Source organism: Acipenser ruthenus, chromosome 18, assembly GCF_902713425.1.
Source record: "Acipenser ruthenus chromosome 18, fAciRut3.2 maternal haplotype, whole genome shotgun sequence".
Lineage (NCBI taxonomy): Eukaryota > Metazoa > Chordata > Actinopteri > Acipenseriformes > Acipenseridae > Acipenser > Acipenser ruthenus.
In genome coordinates, this window is record NC_081206.1 from 2,749,295 (window position 1) to 2,762,996 (window position 13,702).

Genomic DNA, 13,702 nt, shown 5'->3' on the forward strand with positions numbered 1-13,702 from the left:
GCGGGGTGACGTGATGCTAGCTGATGTTCTGTCTGGTCATTCTTTGGAGATTCCACCTGTAGGGTGATGTCCAGTTTGAGACTAAACAGGAAAGAAGATCATTAGTTCAACTACATGCCAGCGTGGTCAGATTCAAAAATCATTTGGATTCAAACTGCATTCCGTAATGAATCCAAACGTTTTCATTTGTTATTCATAGTGCATTTTAGAGACGCAAAATATACACGCAAAAAACTATTCTGAATAATTAAAAAAAAAAAAAAGTTCAATTAATTTGCAAAGACAGTTTAAGCCATATGCAAAATGTCTAGCATGAAGTACAAAAGGTTTTTTATTTTTTTATTTTTTTTGCATATCAAAAGCATGACAGCACCAGATTTAACCTGAGTAGAAGCAATTTAAATGAGAGATTACATGCAAATGCATCGCAATTGTTTTACATCAAAGAAGAGCTTCAACACACACTCGATTTTAACTTGAGTAAACACTCACTCGTGTGTTCTGAACTTCGGCTTACTCAATTTGAAACGATATGTCACCTTGGAACAAGGAACATTGTCAGAAAAATAGGGGAGTGTCTGGCAATTAAAAGTTTCTTTTTTTAAAGCAACTATCATCTCCAGGCAATCTATCTACTTGTTATAACACGTTATGTCGACATTGAAACACACCGTAGTTCTTTTTTTTTTCTTCCTTTGTTAAAAAAAATGGATAATTACTTGTAAAGGTATTGGTATGTTCGATCTGACAGAAGAAACATGGCGGCGACAGTTTTGGGGTGCAGAACTCCTGGCCTCATTCATTTTGTGATATTTTCCTGGTATGTTTTCACGGTTTGGCACAACGTTTCTATCACAGCCTCGGGTAGGCATCCTGGGACACAGTCGTACGGCGGAAGATGGAAGTATCTGACGTTTCTTGATCTGGTCGGTGATATGTCATTTGGGTGCTTGATAAATGTCATTGAACTAAACAGTCGTGTAGTCTGAGGAGGGTCTGTGTAGCCGGGAATAGATTAATACATGTAGGAGACATTCATCTTTTCAGTCCTGTTGAGAAAGAACGGGCTGTGGAGCTTTGATTAGCTGTGATCCACGTGGTCGCAGAATGCCCTCTTTAACGCCGGAGACACCAATGGTGCTGTAACCCACCCAGTGTGAATTCGAGGAGTTATTAATGAACTCCCTTAGAAATACTTCTATTAAAATAAAATAAAAACGTTTAGTGTTTGTGGCTCAGTTGTACTTTCTTGATAGTGAAATCGATATTACTGCAGAAATGTTAATGTGTTTACCCCCCTTGTGTGAAATATCCTGTTAGATAGGGGAAAAAAAACCCACACCATGGTTTATTCGTGCTTTCCTGCCATTAAAGTGTAGCAATTGACCTTTCTTACAGTCTGGTCTCCTCATGTTAAATCAGTTAAGGCACTTTGCTTTCTCATAATGGCCTGAAGGTACAATACATTAAGACTTCCATGACATATGAGACCATGTTAAGCGGTTTTTATCAACGGGTACTATTCTGGTTAAATAAAATACTTTTTTTTTTTTTTTTAAATGTATGTTGCTCTCTGCTGCCCCCTACAGTTCCTGCAGACAGTGTTCTTTGGTCTCTGCTTCCTGACTGATGTGACCCGTCACTTCTTTCCAAAATTGGGCCGCGGGGGGCCCGCATCTTTCCTCACAGATTTGCGGGACACCATCCTGGCAGTGCTGGCATTCCCAGTGGGCTCCGTGAGTATTAGCTAACACATTCACTGCGCCTGTGAGGGTGTTAGTAAAACACCTGATTTGACACATGAAGAGCCCAGTTACAAGCTTCTAACACGTTTTTGCTGTGTTCTGGTTGGCAGTTTGTGGTCCTGTCCTTCTGGCTGCTCTATGCCTATGACCGGGAGCTGGTCTATCCCAGATTCCTTGACGACATCATCCCTCAGTGGCTAAATCATGCCATGGTAAGTAGTACATTACAGTCCTAGCATGCACTGCAATTACAGGCAATGTGCCAGCCAAAACATTCCAATCAGAAATAAAGATACGTGTTCACCCGTTGAACTGCTTTAAAATGTGTTCTCAGGAGTTAGAAGGCTTGTTGTTTGATTATGCGGAGCAGTGAATGGGTCAGGAAATAAAGCCTGACTCTCTCTCTCTCCCCCCCCCTCTCTCTCTCTCTCCCTCCCCCTCTCCTCTCTCTCCTCTCTCCCCTCCAGCACACTGTAATCCTGCCCTTGCTCCTTGTGGAGCTCTACATCATACCTCATCGCTTCCCTAGCCGGAAGAAAGGCATCCTGGGACTGACCTTGTTTTCTGGACTCTATATGGCCTGGTATTTATTTGCTTTTGATCTGTATAAGTTTTTGTTTCTCCTGCAGGGCTAGTGTTCTGTGTGAGCAATAGAAAAGACCCCCTTTAGAAATATGAAGACGTTCTATCTGAGGCCATGTGTTCTTAACCCTGCCTCTCCTTGTCTCTCTCTCGTTCCTGCAGGGTGTTTTGGATTCACCACGTCTCTGGAGTCTGGGTGTATCCCATCCTCGGATTCCTAAGCCCACTGGGACGGGGTATCTTCCTGGCAGCCGCCTCCCTAACCATGGTTCCCTTGTACTTCCTGGGAGAGAAACTCAACACACTGCTATGGGGTAGGTGAACTCTAGTCCGGGTTGGAAATAAGACTCCTACTGCATAGCTGTTTCACCCATTCCAGGTTTTACTACAAGCTTGATTAGCCCCAGTGTATAGGGAACAAGCTCAGGTGTGTCTTATTAAATAAACTGTTAGTAAAAGCTGTTCTCCGCTTGGAGCAGGTTGCTCAGGTCAGCTGGTATTGTATTTGTGTATCTCACGATTAATTAAAGCAGGGTTGGGGATGAATGTCACTGACATGGCTTGTTTTTCTGCCTGTAGGACAGCTGAAGAAGAAGAAAAATAAGTAAGGCTGTTTCTTTGTCCCAGAGAGCTGCTGGTTTCAGAAGATTGACTTCAGGCTGCACTGATCCTGTGCTGGGATCTGAAGCTCACTGGCACGCAGGACTGTGAATCCTTGCATGAACTGAGGAAGAGAACACACATTCTAACTGTCATCATAACTTTAATTAACAACAGAACGACCACCACCCGATGAATAGGATGCATTCAAAACACTTTGTTTTACTACAGATCCCAAACCCTGAAGACGATTGGTTTTATTTATTTTTAAGGACCATTTTAATATCAGCTGGATCTATTTCAGGACCATTAGGATGTATTGCATTATAATATGAAGGGATTTATTTGGGGGGAGCACCTTCCCGCAGATGCATAGGCACAGATTTTTTTTAATGTATTTTTTATTTTTTTATTATTATTATTATTATTATTATTTATTTCTTAGCAGACGCCCTTATCCAGGGCGATTTACCATTGTTTCAAGATATCACATTATACATTATTTCACATTATACAGATATCACATTAATTTTACATACAGTTACCCATTTATACAGTTGGGTTTTTACTGGAGCAATCTAGGTAAAGTACCTTGCTCAAGGGTACAACAGCAGTGTCCCCCACTGGGGATTGAACCCACAACCCTCCGATCAAGAGTCCAGAGCCCTAACCACTACTCCACACTGCTGCCTGGGGTAGGGTAGTCCCGGATTAGTGCTAATCAGGGTCTGTGAAGTCAGTCCTTATCTATCGCTCTTTTCTTGAATTGTGTGACACGTGTGTGTATTGAAAGGAAAAATAATGCGTGTTAGTCCAGCCACTTATTTGTTTTGTATGTGTTCTACCCTCCACAGTTGTGATCTAGACATCAGTAAAGTGCCCTGCAGATGAAATATAATTGCAGAATAATGTAATTTAAAATAAAACACTGTGACATTGTTTACTAACCTGTATCTCTGTGTTTTCTGATCATAAGGACCCTGTCGTCCTATTAGACTGTTGAGACAACTGGTGGCACTTTCAGTGTCGTACCTTTCTATGTGATGCACCAAAAATGATTCAATGTTCTTATTTAACCAGTTGGGATTAACAGTGTTTCGAATTACTCAAAAGCTATGTGGGTGTTTTCAAAAGTGTACAAAAAAAATAGCATTTAAGCAGTTAAATGAAAGTAGGGCTTGTGTGTGCTGTGTTTCAGTGCCATCTTGTGTTCGTAATGTGGCATAGCTCCATGCCAATTTAATCCTGTATCAAATTTAAAGCGCCCAGCCTCAAATGCTGAACACAATACTACAAGTGAATCCATGTTAAACACGGGAAGGTGGCACCAACAACACCAAGTTCATTCCAAGGTACATCTTTTTGTTTTGGAAATACAGTAACGTGCATGGTGTGGGGCACGGATAAACCGTATCATTTGCCAGCTCTCGCTGCTATGTCCTTTCTCTGTTCTTGCCCCAAGTTAAGATGGCGCGGATGTCCTGAAAGGTTCACTAGTAACATACACATTATATAAGATTTATGTAAGCGTAGATGTTAATAATGCCCCATGGCTATTTACCAAACAATATTATTAGACTCTACTAGCTAGTGAAAATAAGGGGTTACGCACGCTGTGTAAGTAGTATTCTACGTGTGCGTGCATGTGTACGTACGCACGCTGTTGAAGGACGTGTGGCGCGTGGAGAGGAGTTGCTGTCGGTGATTTCATCGATTAGGTGTGTTGTGTTTTTATAATATCGTGTTTTCGGTTGTTCATAAATATGTTTTACTTGTTTATACTAGTGAAGACAAACAAGAGACGGAAACTGTAGCTATCGAGTTGCAAAGTTGTGTATGCATATTATTCCGCTTGGAGAACGGGGATTATGGATACAAAAAACAGACACAAATAAAACACACATCTACTTGGGTTTTAAATTCACGATTAGAGATAGACAAACCGGATCAGTTTGAATAAATCCACCGTAGACCCGAACTATATTCACGCTGTGCGTTAACTGCGTACAGTTAACATTCGTTGCTGATGTTTACAATACATTATTCAAACAGTCAGTTATCAGTAAGCAACATTGCTAATGCCAGCCCACAACGATGTTTGGACTAACTCGGTCTAAGTTAAATGTGTAAGGAAATATACTGTGTATGTTAAAATGCATACAACGTGAATTTGTTTTGTGAGGGGATGTGTTTTACTGCTTCATTGCCTGATTGTTCACCTGTTTGCGAACTCTGTTGTGACTGCGCTGCATTGCCCTGTGAAAGCGGGGTTCGTACACAGGTCTATTTCACAGGCGTTGTTGCCCCTATAATGATAATGTGGGGACGCTTAATTTAATAGATGCTTTCCTGTTTGATTCAATTTACCCGTGGGAAAGTGTGGGCTATTTATTATAACACATTCCGATTGCTTGCAGGAGTTCCTTGAAAAAGTGCATTGATTCAAGCGACATATTTTTTCCATGAGGCGGCTACCAAATGCAGCATGTTACAAACACCTCAGTATTAGAATTTCAGAGATTGATAGTTTTAAAAAACCTATAATACAGTTCAATAACTGGTGGCATTTTGTTGTGTACATTTTGTAACATTTCAAAGATCAGCAATGATCCATTTTAAGATCAAGTATTTCTTTTCAGAGAGAGTGACGCAGTGCTTGGGAGCCATGTACCGCCCGAAGGCCACGCTCAGAGACCGGCAACATCTCTACAGACTCATAATCAGCCAGCTGCTCTACGATGGCTACACCAACATTGCCAACTGCCTCATCGGAGAGGTGAAGCCCCCGACTGTGGTCTCGCCATCTGAGCAGCTGTTGCAGCTCGCCAAACTGGGTATGCAGGGCACAGACACTGCCCGAGAAATGAGACCGCCACTCCTTTACTTGCTTTGACCAACTGATGATTTCCAGAGTGGCACTAGTCCTGGACTGACTAATGTTAAGCTAGTTTAGGGGTACAGGACAGGAAAGCCAACTCACCGGCTGAAGCCGCCTGTTTCTGTTCTCTAACTTTTTTCTGCTTTCTTCCAAAATACATTGTGTAGAAGCACAGTTTTAAATCAGGCACACACACACTTTTTTTCTGTTGTTGTTCGTGTTAGTTACACTCTGCTTTGCAATGCCTGCAGTGAAAGTCTGTGTATGCTGTAATCCTCGTGTGTGTTTCCAGGGATGGAGAACGACGACACCGCGGTGCAGTATGCAATCGGGCGCTCGGACACAGTGGCTCCAGGCACTGGGATTGACCTGGAGTATGACGCTGACATGCAGACTATGTCCCCTGAAGCCTCGGAGTATGAGACCTGCTACGTCACCTCCCACAAGGGGCCCTGCCGCGTGGCGACCTACAGCCGAGACGGGCAGCTCATTGCCACCGGCTCAGCAGACGCCTCCATCAAAATCCTGGACACGGAACGCATGCTGGCCAAGAGTGCCATGCCCATTGAGGTAAGTCTCTATCTTAGGAAAAGGAAAGGGTTTGAAAAGAGTAGGTTCCTATGTGAGGAAATGTAAAACAGTGGGATGGTATATTAACAGGCATGTCAGTGATGTAGATCACCCTTCACTGCTGTCACATTGAAGCTATCAGTAGCAAAAATCCCAGCTGCTTGACACCCAGTTCTGCCATGCAAGTGAAATGCCACTAGCCGTGTGTTTAGAACTGAAGACTGTGAGCAAAGAGATCCCAGGTTGAAACCTCAGCTTTGCCACATGACCCCAGGAGGAGGGACTATCCCTCAGAAACATTGTGAATGTGATTAAGGTAGATCCCTGATGGGAATGATGTTTGTGTTGCACCTTGTCTGATTTTTCTAAATGCTCATTCAGGTGATGATGAATGAGACTGCCCAGCAGAACATGGAGAACCACCCTGTCATCCGCACGCTGTACGATCACGTAGACGAGGTCACCTGCCTGGCTTTCCACCCCACTGAGCAGATCCTGGCATCGGGGTCCCGCGACTACACACTCAAACTCTTCGACTACTCCAAGCCCTCCGCCAAGAGAGCCTTTAAATACGTACAGGTACCCTGCTGCCTCCCATTGCCAGAGTGTTTCCAACTACCTTGTCGGTCCTCTCCAGAACATCTAGTTACTCGTTCCAGGGTTTGAGCCATTCTGGGTTTCCTGTGATCGTCATTATCACGTTACCTGCATATGATTGACCCCTTCCAAAATGAAACCACCTGCAGTTTTTATACAGTAGACTGATATAAGGCACTTGCTGAAACGTCTGTTTACTTGACTTGGTTTCTGCTGTTTAAGAATGTAACATTTTCATTTAACTCTTTCTTGTATCCCCACAGGAAGCAGAAATGCTGCGTTCCATCTCGTTCCACCCCTCGGGGGACTTCTTGCTGGTGGGCACGCAGCATCCGACCCTTCGCCTGTACGACGTCAACACCTTCCAGTGCTACGTGTCCTGCAACCCTCGCGACCAGCACACCGACACCATCTCGGGCGTCAGCTATAACCCCAGCGCCAACAGCTACGTCAGCTGCAGCAAGGACGGCAGCATCAAGCTGTGGGATGGCGTGTCGAACCGCTGCGTGGTCACCTTCGACAAGGCGCACGACGGCGCAGAGGTCTGCTCCGCCGTCTTCTCCAAGAACTCCAAGTACATCCTGTCCAGCGGCAAGGACTCCGTGGCCAAGCTGTGGGAGATCTCCACGGGCCGCCCTCTCGTCAAGTACACTGGTGAGGACCCGTTCCTTCTCGGCAACCGCAAACCGGGGGTTCTGATGTGCTTTCAAGATCAAGTCACCAGCAGTTTAATAACCAGCAATGTGTAGTATAATGAATTAACTACCAATACATTTTTATAAAATCTTTTCTCTCATGCGAACAATTATAATCCGCTTGTTCTTTAGACAGTCTAATTTTGTAATAATCCTAATATGTTGGGCGTATCTTCTGTAAGTAAAGGAAGCTACCCAGACGCTGAGACTGGGCTATGTTGCCATACTGGTCTTTGACAAGGAGAAGTCTGTTGCAGACTAGCCACACCTCCCCACCTTCCTATTCTCTTCCTCTTACCTGTTCTCTCCTCCCTTTGCAGGCGCTGGTTTGAGCGGTCGGCAGATGCACCGCACCCAGGCGGTGTTTAACCACACTGAGGATTACGTGCTGCTGCCAGACGAGAGGACCATCAGTCTTTGCTGCTGGGAGTCTCGCTCGGCCGAGAGGAAGAACCTGCTCTCCCTGGGACACAACAACATCGTGCGCTGCATCGTCCACTCGCCCACCAACCCCGGCTTCATGACCTGCAGCGACGACTTCCGCGCACGCTTCTGGTATCGCAGGACCACCACGGACTGAGGGGCAAGGGGGTGGGTGGACTTGGCGGGGCTGGGTATGGCACAGGGTCCAGGGGGGAGAAGTGAGTCTGAACTGAGGAAGAAAAAGGAATTCATGTTCCCTCTGCCCAGCAGCTCACCTTTTAACTTTCACAAGATTCAGTTACTTTATCGAAATCAATTGTTCCGACACGTTTATTTTTGACCTGGAAGGGGTAATGTGTGTTTTTTTTTTTTGTTTTTTTTTAAATCCTTGGTTATTACCCCTTTAAATAGCTGGCAGCTGGAACACATCTGTGTCAGTTTATTGCTTCAATGTACTGTGTAAATTCTGTTTTTATTAAAGAATTCACTTTTTACAACGTAGCTTGTACGTCATTATTAGTTTAGGGGGGGAACAAATTTGTCATGGCTGTACTTTTGTTGTGATAGAGTGACAGGTACGATGACTGTGGGAGTAGAAGAATGGTAAGTCTGGTGTGAAGTTAAAAAAAAATAGTAATAATAATAATAATTTGAGTGACCTGGTTTTCTGGATGGGAATCAGGATGGCTTGTTTTTGACACTGTGTCGAATAGAGAGATCAAAAGGTCCTAGCATCAGACCACAGAATAGATAGAAACGATTCAGTTCCTCGCACCACACAGAAGGTTCTCATGCACAGCTCTCAAACAGACGTGTGTGTGTGTGGTTTGTGTAAAAGTTTTATTTTCTACCAGGGTGGAATATCTCGAACGGTTTGATCATTAAAGATGCATCGTGCAATGCAGTGAAATGCATTTCAAGTATATATAAAAACTGATTGATGTAGAAACAAGTTATACTGTTTTGGAGCAAACGAGAGAAGTGTAATGTGAGTTTGCAGATAAAACTCCCTTATCTTGTCACTGCATACTTTCTGGGACTTTAGGTCTGTGGTTACTTTGTCTTCCGCAGTGTAGTTATTTTTAATGTGATCTCTCGCGGTGTGAGTGAGAGGGGGGCCTGCAGGGGAAGTTGATGCTTTTTCATGATGTACGTGTGTGTGTGTGTGTGTGTGTTTTTCCTTGGTCATTTAAAGCACTAGTCCCAGACGTACCCAGAACCCTGTGATGGAGCAGTTCAGTCCTCCGGCCTGTCCAGTCCTTGGATGCTGACTGTCATGTCCAGTTCAGAATTGCATGGTGTGTTTTTGATCAGCTCCACTGTCCACTAAAAAGGCAGTGACATTTCCTCAATGCACACAAGCTTTCTTTTTTTTTCTGAAAGCAGAACTCCAAGCCTGCAGTTGACGAGAAATCCAGTTTGATATTTCCTCTTTCAAGAGAATGTGTTTGAGTAGATATGACCTCATTGTTCCTGATAGTTTTCCCCTGGTCAGAAAGGCAGTATTCATGGGACAGCTTGGTTGGGTTTTTCCTAAATTAAAATGAAAACTAAAGTGTAATGTTATAATGATTATTCCAGTAGCCTCACAGAAATGCTTTCTCATGGGTAGCGTGTCTGTAAAGAATTCTAGGAAATGATTCCAAAGCACGAGTAGAAGATTCTTATGAGAATGCTTTGGTATGTTGACTCTCAGATAGCATCCTCCTTCAAATCAGGATTCCATTATCTTGTATAAGTTATCATACCTAAAATATCTTCCAAGCAGTATTGATGGTACTAGAAACTCCTTTTGCAATAACAGTTCATCAGAAACTTTGAAATGTGTTCGTGGTTTGGAATAAGGAGACTTGCCAAGTACTTGCGCAAGAGGGTAACTTCCAGATCCACAAGATGTCACTGAGGCTCAGCTCCTTCCTTTAAATGAATGGGAGCTTCTCATTTCTTGCTTTCCCACACACCACAGACAGCGTTTAGCAACAGGTCTGACTTTCTTACGAACTGTGATGCTTACATAAAGTTTTGAAGCAAGTGTGGTAGGGTAGGGTCACAGCCAAGGCTGGAGCGGGCAGGAAGGAGACCCAGCGACAGAAGCTGCAAGTTGAAACGTGCTTTTGCACACTTTAATAATAGACACAAAACAATTAGGCACAAGGGCCAAAGCAAACAGGTTAACACAAATAATATATGTATTTTTAAACTCAGCGGTGTTAGACCGAGCCGTCGCTCTCAAAATAAGCACGGCTTCATAAACTCCCAAACACCAACGAGAAGTCATCATATATATATTTAAGCACCACACAAACCTTCACCAACACTGACATTCATTCTTACCATTAATTCTAAAAAATGATCACCTGTGAGCACGCTTTTATACACCTACGGCTCCAGCCACATTCCCACGTGGCTAAAGATCTGGAACACATGTTAACCTTGACTAATTAAGCCAATAATTGGTGCAATTAAGTAACTGAGAACATGGTTGAAACTAAAACCAGCAGCCCCAGTAGCTCTCCAAGACTGGTGCTGGAGACTGCTGTTTGGGGAGGGGGGTATTTTTATTACCATCATTTATAATGGAATAGGATTGCATAGGAAAGTATAAAATTATTATCTGTATCTTCGAGGCGATTTTCCGTATTCATTAAGCATCACCGGTTTTTATTGTGTTTCACAGAACTGGAGTGAAATCACAAGAGGAAATGCAGCCTGTGTCTTGCAGGCGAGCTCTTCTCACGAATAACAAGACCGGTTTTAAGGAAATTTCAACACGTTTTCTCATGCTTCTTCTCAGCTGATGAAAACAAAACCCACGAACAATGACTTCTTTACAGCACAAGAAACGACCACCACACAAACATGCACGCTGGTAATCACTCTTCAAAACCAGCAGCCAGGTGAAAAGAATCTGTGCTCCACCTGCCTTCACTTGGCAGTTTCAGATAAAAAGGCATACATATATCACATTATAAGGCTGAACTCATACGGCATGGTGTCTTAGCCGTGGCTCCTCACTCTCACATTATAAAGGCATTGCCGTTCGAGTCCTGACTGTGGAGTAGAATACCAGTCATTATACAACACTGAAATGTTCGAGCTCTGTGACGTAAGGTGGTTTGGAACAGCTGTGTGCAGGGGTGTCAAACTCCAGGAGGGGGCTGCAGCGGCTCATTGCTTTCCTTCCACCCGAGCTCTCAGTCACTTAATTGGTCTATTTATTTGATTAATTGGACAATTGAACAAATAATGAGCTCAGTGAAGTTAAATGAGAGCTTAAGTTGGAATGAAAACCAGAAGATGACACGGCCCTCGAGGAGTGGTGTCTGACAGCCCTGGATCAGAGCGTTGTCTATTAAAAACACACCAAGCTCCCTGGATGGGGGAAGGGGGCTGAGGAGCTGTCAGTAATGGCGTGATGCTCTGTTGCTTAGTCATGAGTCAGGCTTGCCGGGCTGATAGGAGTGGGTAGCTCATTGTGGGCTCATTGTGATGATAACCGCAAGCTCATCAGTAGGCCAATGACTATTTTCTATATCCTTCCTCTTCATTTTCATCAGAAATTGAATTCAACTTTTGTTGCCCTGTTCCCTGACATTTTTACACGACACTTGGTGCGTGTTTGATTGGCATGAAACAACAGTTAAACATAACAAGCTAGACAACATGTTTAATAATCCTATTAGAAATAAACATGGTTTTGTAAACAGAAGATACAAACAAATCTATCAGCCATATAGAGAGAACGTTTTTCATACCTACTTTCCAACAACTTCAGCAAGATTGAATAAAATCTCATCAAAAGGCATGTTTTAGCTTTCTCACCCGACGATAGATGTGCCAAGGTGCCTTTTTACTGGCTGTCTTCTAATGAAAAACGGTGCTGTGCCCTCCAGGTATTGCCTGAGAATAATTGATTACAATAGGCTTGCAACATGCCTCCCAACCCTCCCACATTGTTGGGCTCATCCCTCATTCCCTGACTGCTTCCCACATCACACAGCTGGTAACTGTTCTGCCTCATTGCCAGCTTTCTAACTGGAATTGTTCAGCATAGCAATAGACACCGACAGGCCAGAAGTCCACAAAGAGCCACGCTAAAAATAGTTGGTCTTGTCCTGTGTGGTTTGTATGGATTGGGCCGCCATCCACCATCCATCCCATTTAATCCCTAAATCAAGAGCTTAGCGGCCAAGGGAGGCCTGCTGGATCCCAACAAAAACAACATGGATCTCCTGCCTCCCTGCCTCCCTGTCTCCCTCCCTCCCTGTCTGCCTGTCTCCCTGCTTCCCTCCCTCCCTGCCTGTCTGCACCACATATCTGGTACACAGGAGGGTGGATAGTAACACCTTGTCATACATGTCTTATAACACGTGACGCCATAAATACATTTTAAATATCTTTGTTGTTCTTTCAAGCTCGGATTGACAGAAAGATGAGCGAGAGAAGCAAAGCTCTAGAAAGAGAAGTGTAGAGCTGTGACTAAGTCCTGCTGACTATTAATACTGTACACACACCAGACAGCTTTCCACGATGTCCCTGTGCTTGTGGAGAGCTGGAACAGGGGAATTCCTGCAGATCACGCATCTGAAACTTGTGAGAACTTATTAAAAAGTTAGTCCTGATTTGTGTCTTGTTTAAAATGTTTATACAACCAGTTTTTTTTTATTTTTACAACTGTTTATTTTTTTTTTTTTCATCTGAAGATTCAATATTTGAGGCCTTGAAAGCCAGTGTTTATATATAACAGTTAGCGCTGAATAAACAGCATCAACATTTCTCGTCATTTTTGCAACTTATTTATATGTTTAATCTTATTTTATGAGTAAATATTTTGGTGTGATTCAATTGCCCCACATTTGTTGAATTTATTGCAGGAACAGAAGTGAAGGAAACAGCCTTGGTGCAAACTTCACTGAACTGAATCCTTGGTAAATCATTGGGACTCTCAGCCTCCAGCTGTAAGTCAAATCCACACTCTCTTGCTGATGGGGGCATTCACTTGTTGCCAATTATATTCTGTTTCTTGAGTGTTAGAGGTACTATCTCTTAACATTGAGATTTCAAAATAACAACCCCTAATTGTCTATCAAATCAACTCTTTAGTTCTTTGTAAGTTTTACCCTTACGGTAGAGGAGTAACAAAAGTTTTGATACGTCCCCTAACAGATTCATCATTAAATGCTCTTTTTGCACTCCTGCACCCTTTCGGCCTTGTGTTGTCTTGGTTACCGGGACCAGTGGCTTAAGTATTTACATTCTTGTTAAGATAAGGTAAGCAGACACCAGACACCCAAACACAAAACACTAGTTTAAAATATATATATGAACTACTGCCTTGTGTCTTCTAAAGATGCCCACTGTGTTGTAATAAAATACGTTTGAGAAAATAAAGAGTTAAGTGACTCTACAGCTTTCGTGACACGCTGCTGTGAAAATCTCACTAGCCCTGCTTGTCAGCGGTTTGTGGTATTGTATATCAGCTATAGTACACAGCCCAGTGTGTGGGAGTGTAGGGGGCGGGTTTACAGATGTGGAAATGTGCATGGGCACAATTGGCAGCCAATCAGAAAAGCGCAGGAGCTCATTTCTTATTCCTTATTCAGCAGGCTGGT

At 43.4% G+C, this 13,702-nt stretch overlaps 2 protein-coding genes across 4 annotated transcripts; both read left to right on the forward strand.

The window, feature by feature from the left end:
* The first annotated feature begins 492 nt into the window (after positions 1-492).
* LOC117424692 (androgen-induced gene 1 protein-like) lies at positions 493-3,874 on the forward strand. Its single transcript, XM_034041319.3, has 6 exons — positions 493-926; positions 1,590-1,736; positions 1,856-1,957; positions 2,213-2,328; positions 2,490-2,641; positions 2,907-3,874. The coding sequence occupies exons 1-6, from the start codon at positions 759-761 to the stop codon at positions 2,933-2,935; spliced, it is 714 nt and encodes a 237-aa protein (XP_033897210.2). The 5' UTR covers positions 493-758; the 3' UTR covers positions 2,936-3,874.
* Positions 3,875-4,155: 281 nt separating this feature from the next.
* LOC117417643 (cleavage stimulation factor subunit 1) lies at positions 4,156-8,587 on the forward strand. 3 transcript variants are annotated; one of them, XM_058990809.1, is made up of 6 exons: positions 4,156-4,279; positions 5,567-5,761; positions 6,098-6,375; positions 6,757-6,954; positions 7,236-7,626; positions 7,988-8,587. In XM_058990809.1, exons 2-6 carry the CDS (start codon positions 5,593-5,595, stop codon positions 8,245-8,247), a joined length of 1,296 nt encoding a protein of 431 aa, XP_058846792.1. In that variant the 5' UTR covers positions 4,156-4,279; positions 5,567-5,592; the 3' UTR covers positions 8,248-8,587. The 3 variants fall into 3 exon arrangements, with proteins under 3 accessions (XP_058846792.1, XP_033885692.1, XP_058846793.1); XM_034029801.3 differs by lacking the exon at positions 4,156-4,279 and adding an exon at positions 4,391-4,645; XM_058990810.1 differs by lacking the exon at positions 4,156-4,279 and adding an exon at positions 5,034-5,053.
* The last annotated feature ends 5,115 nt before the right edge of the window (positions 8,588-13,702 follow it).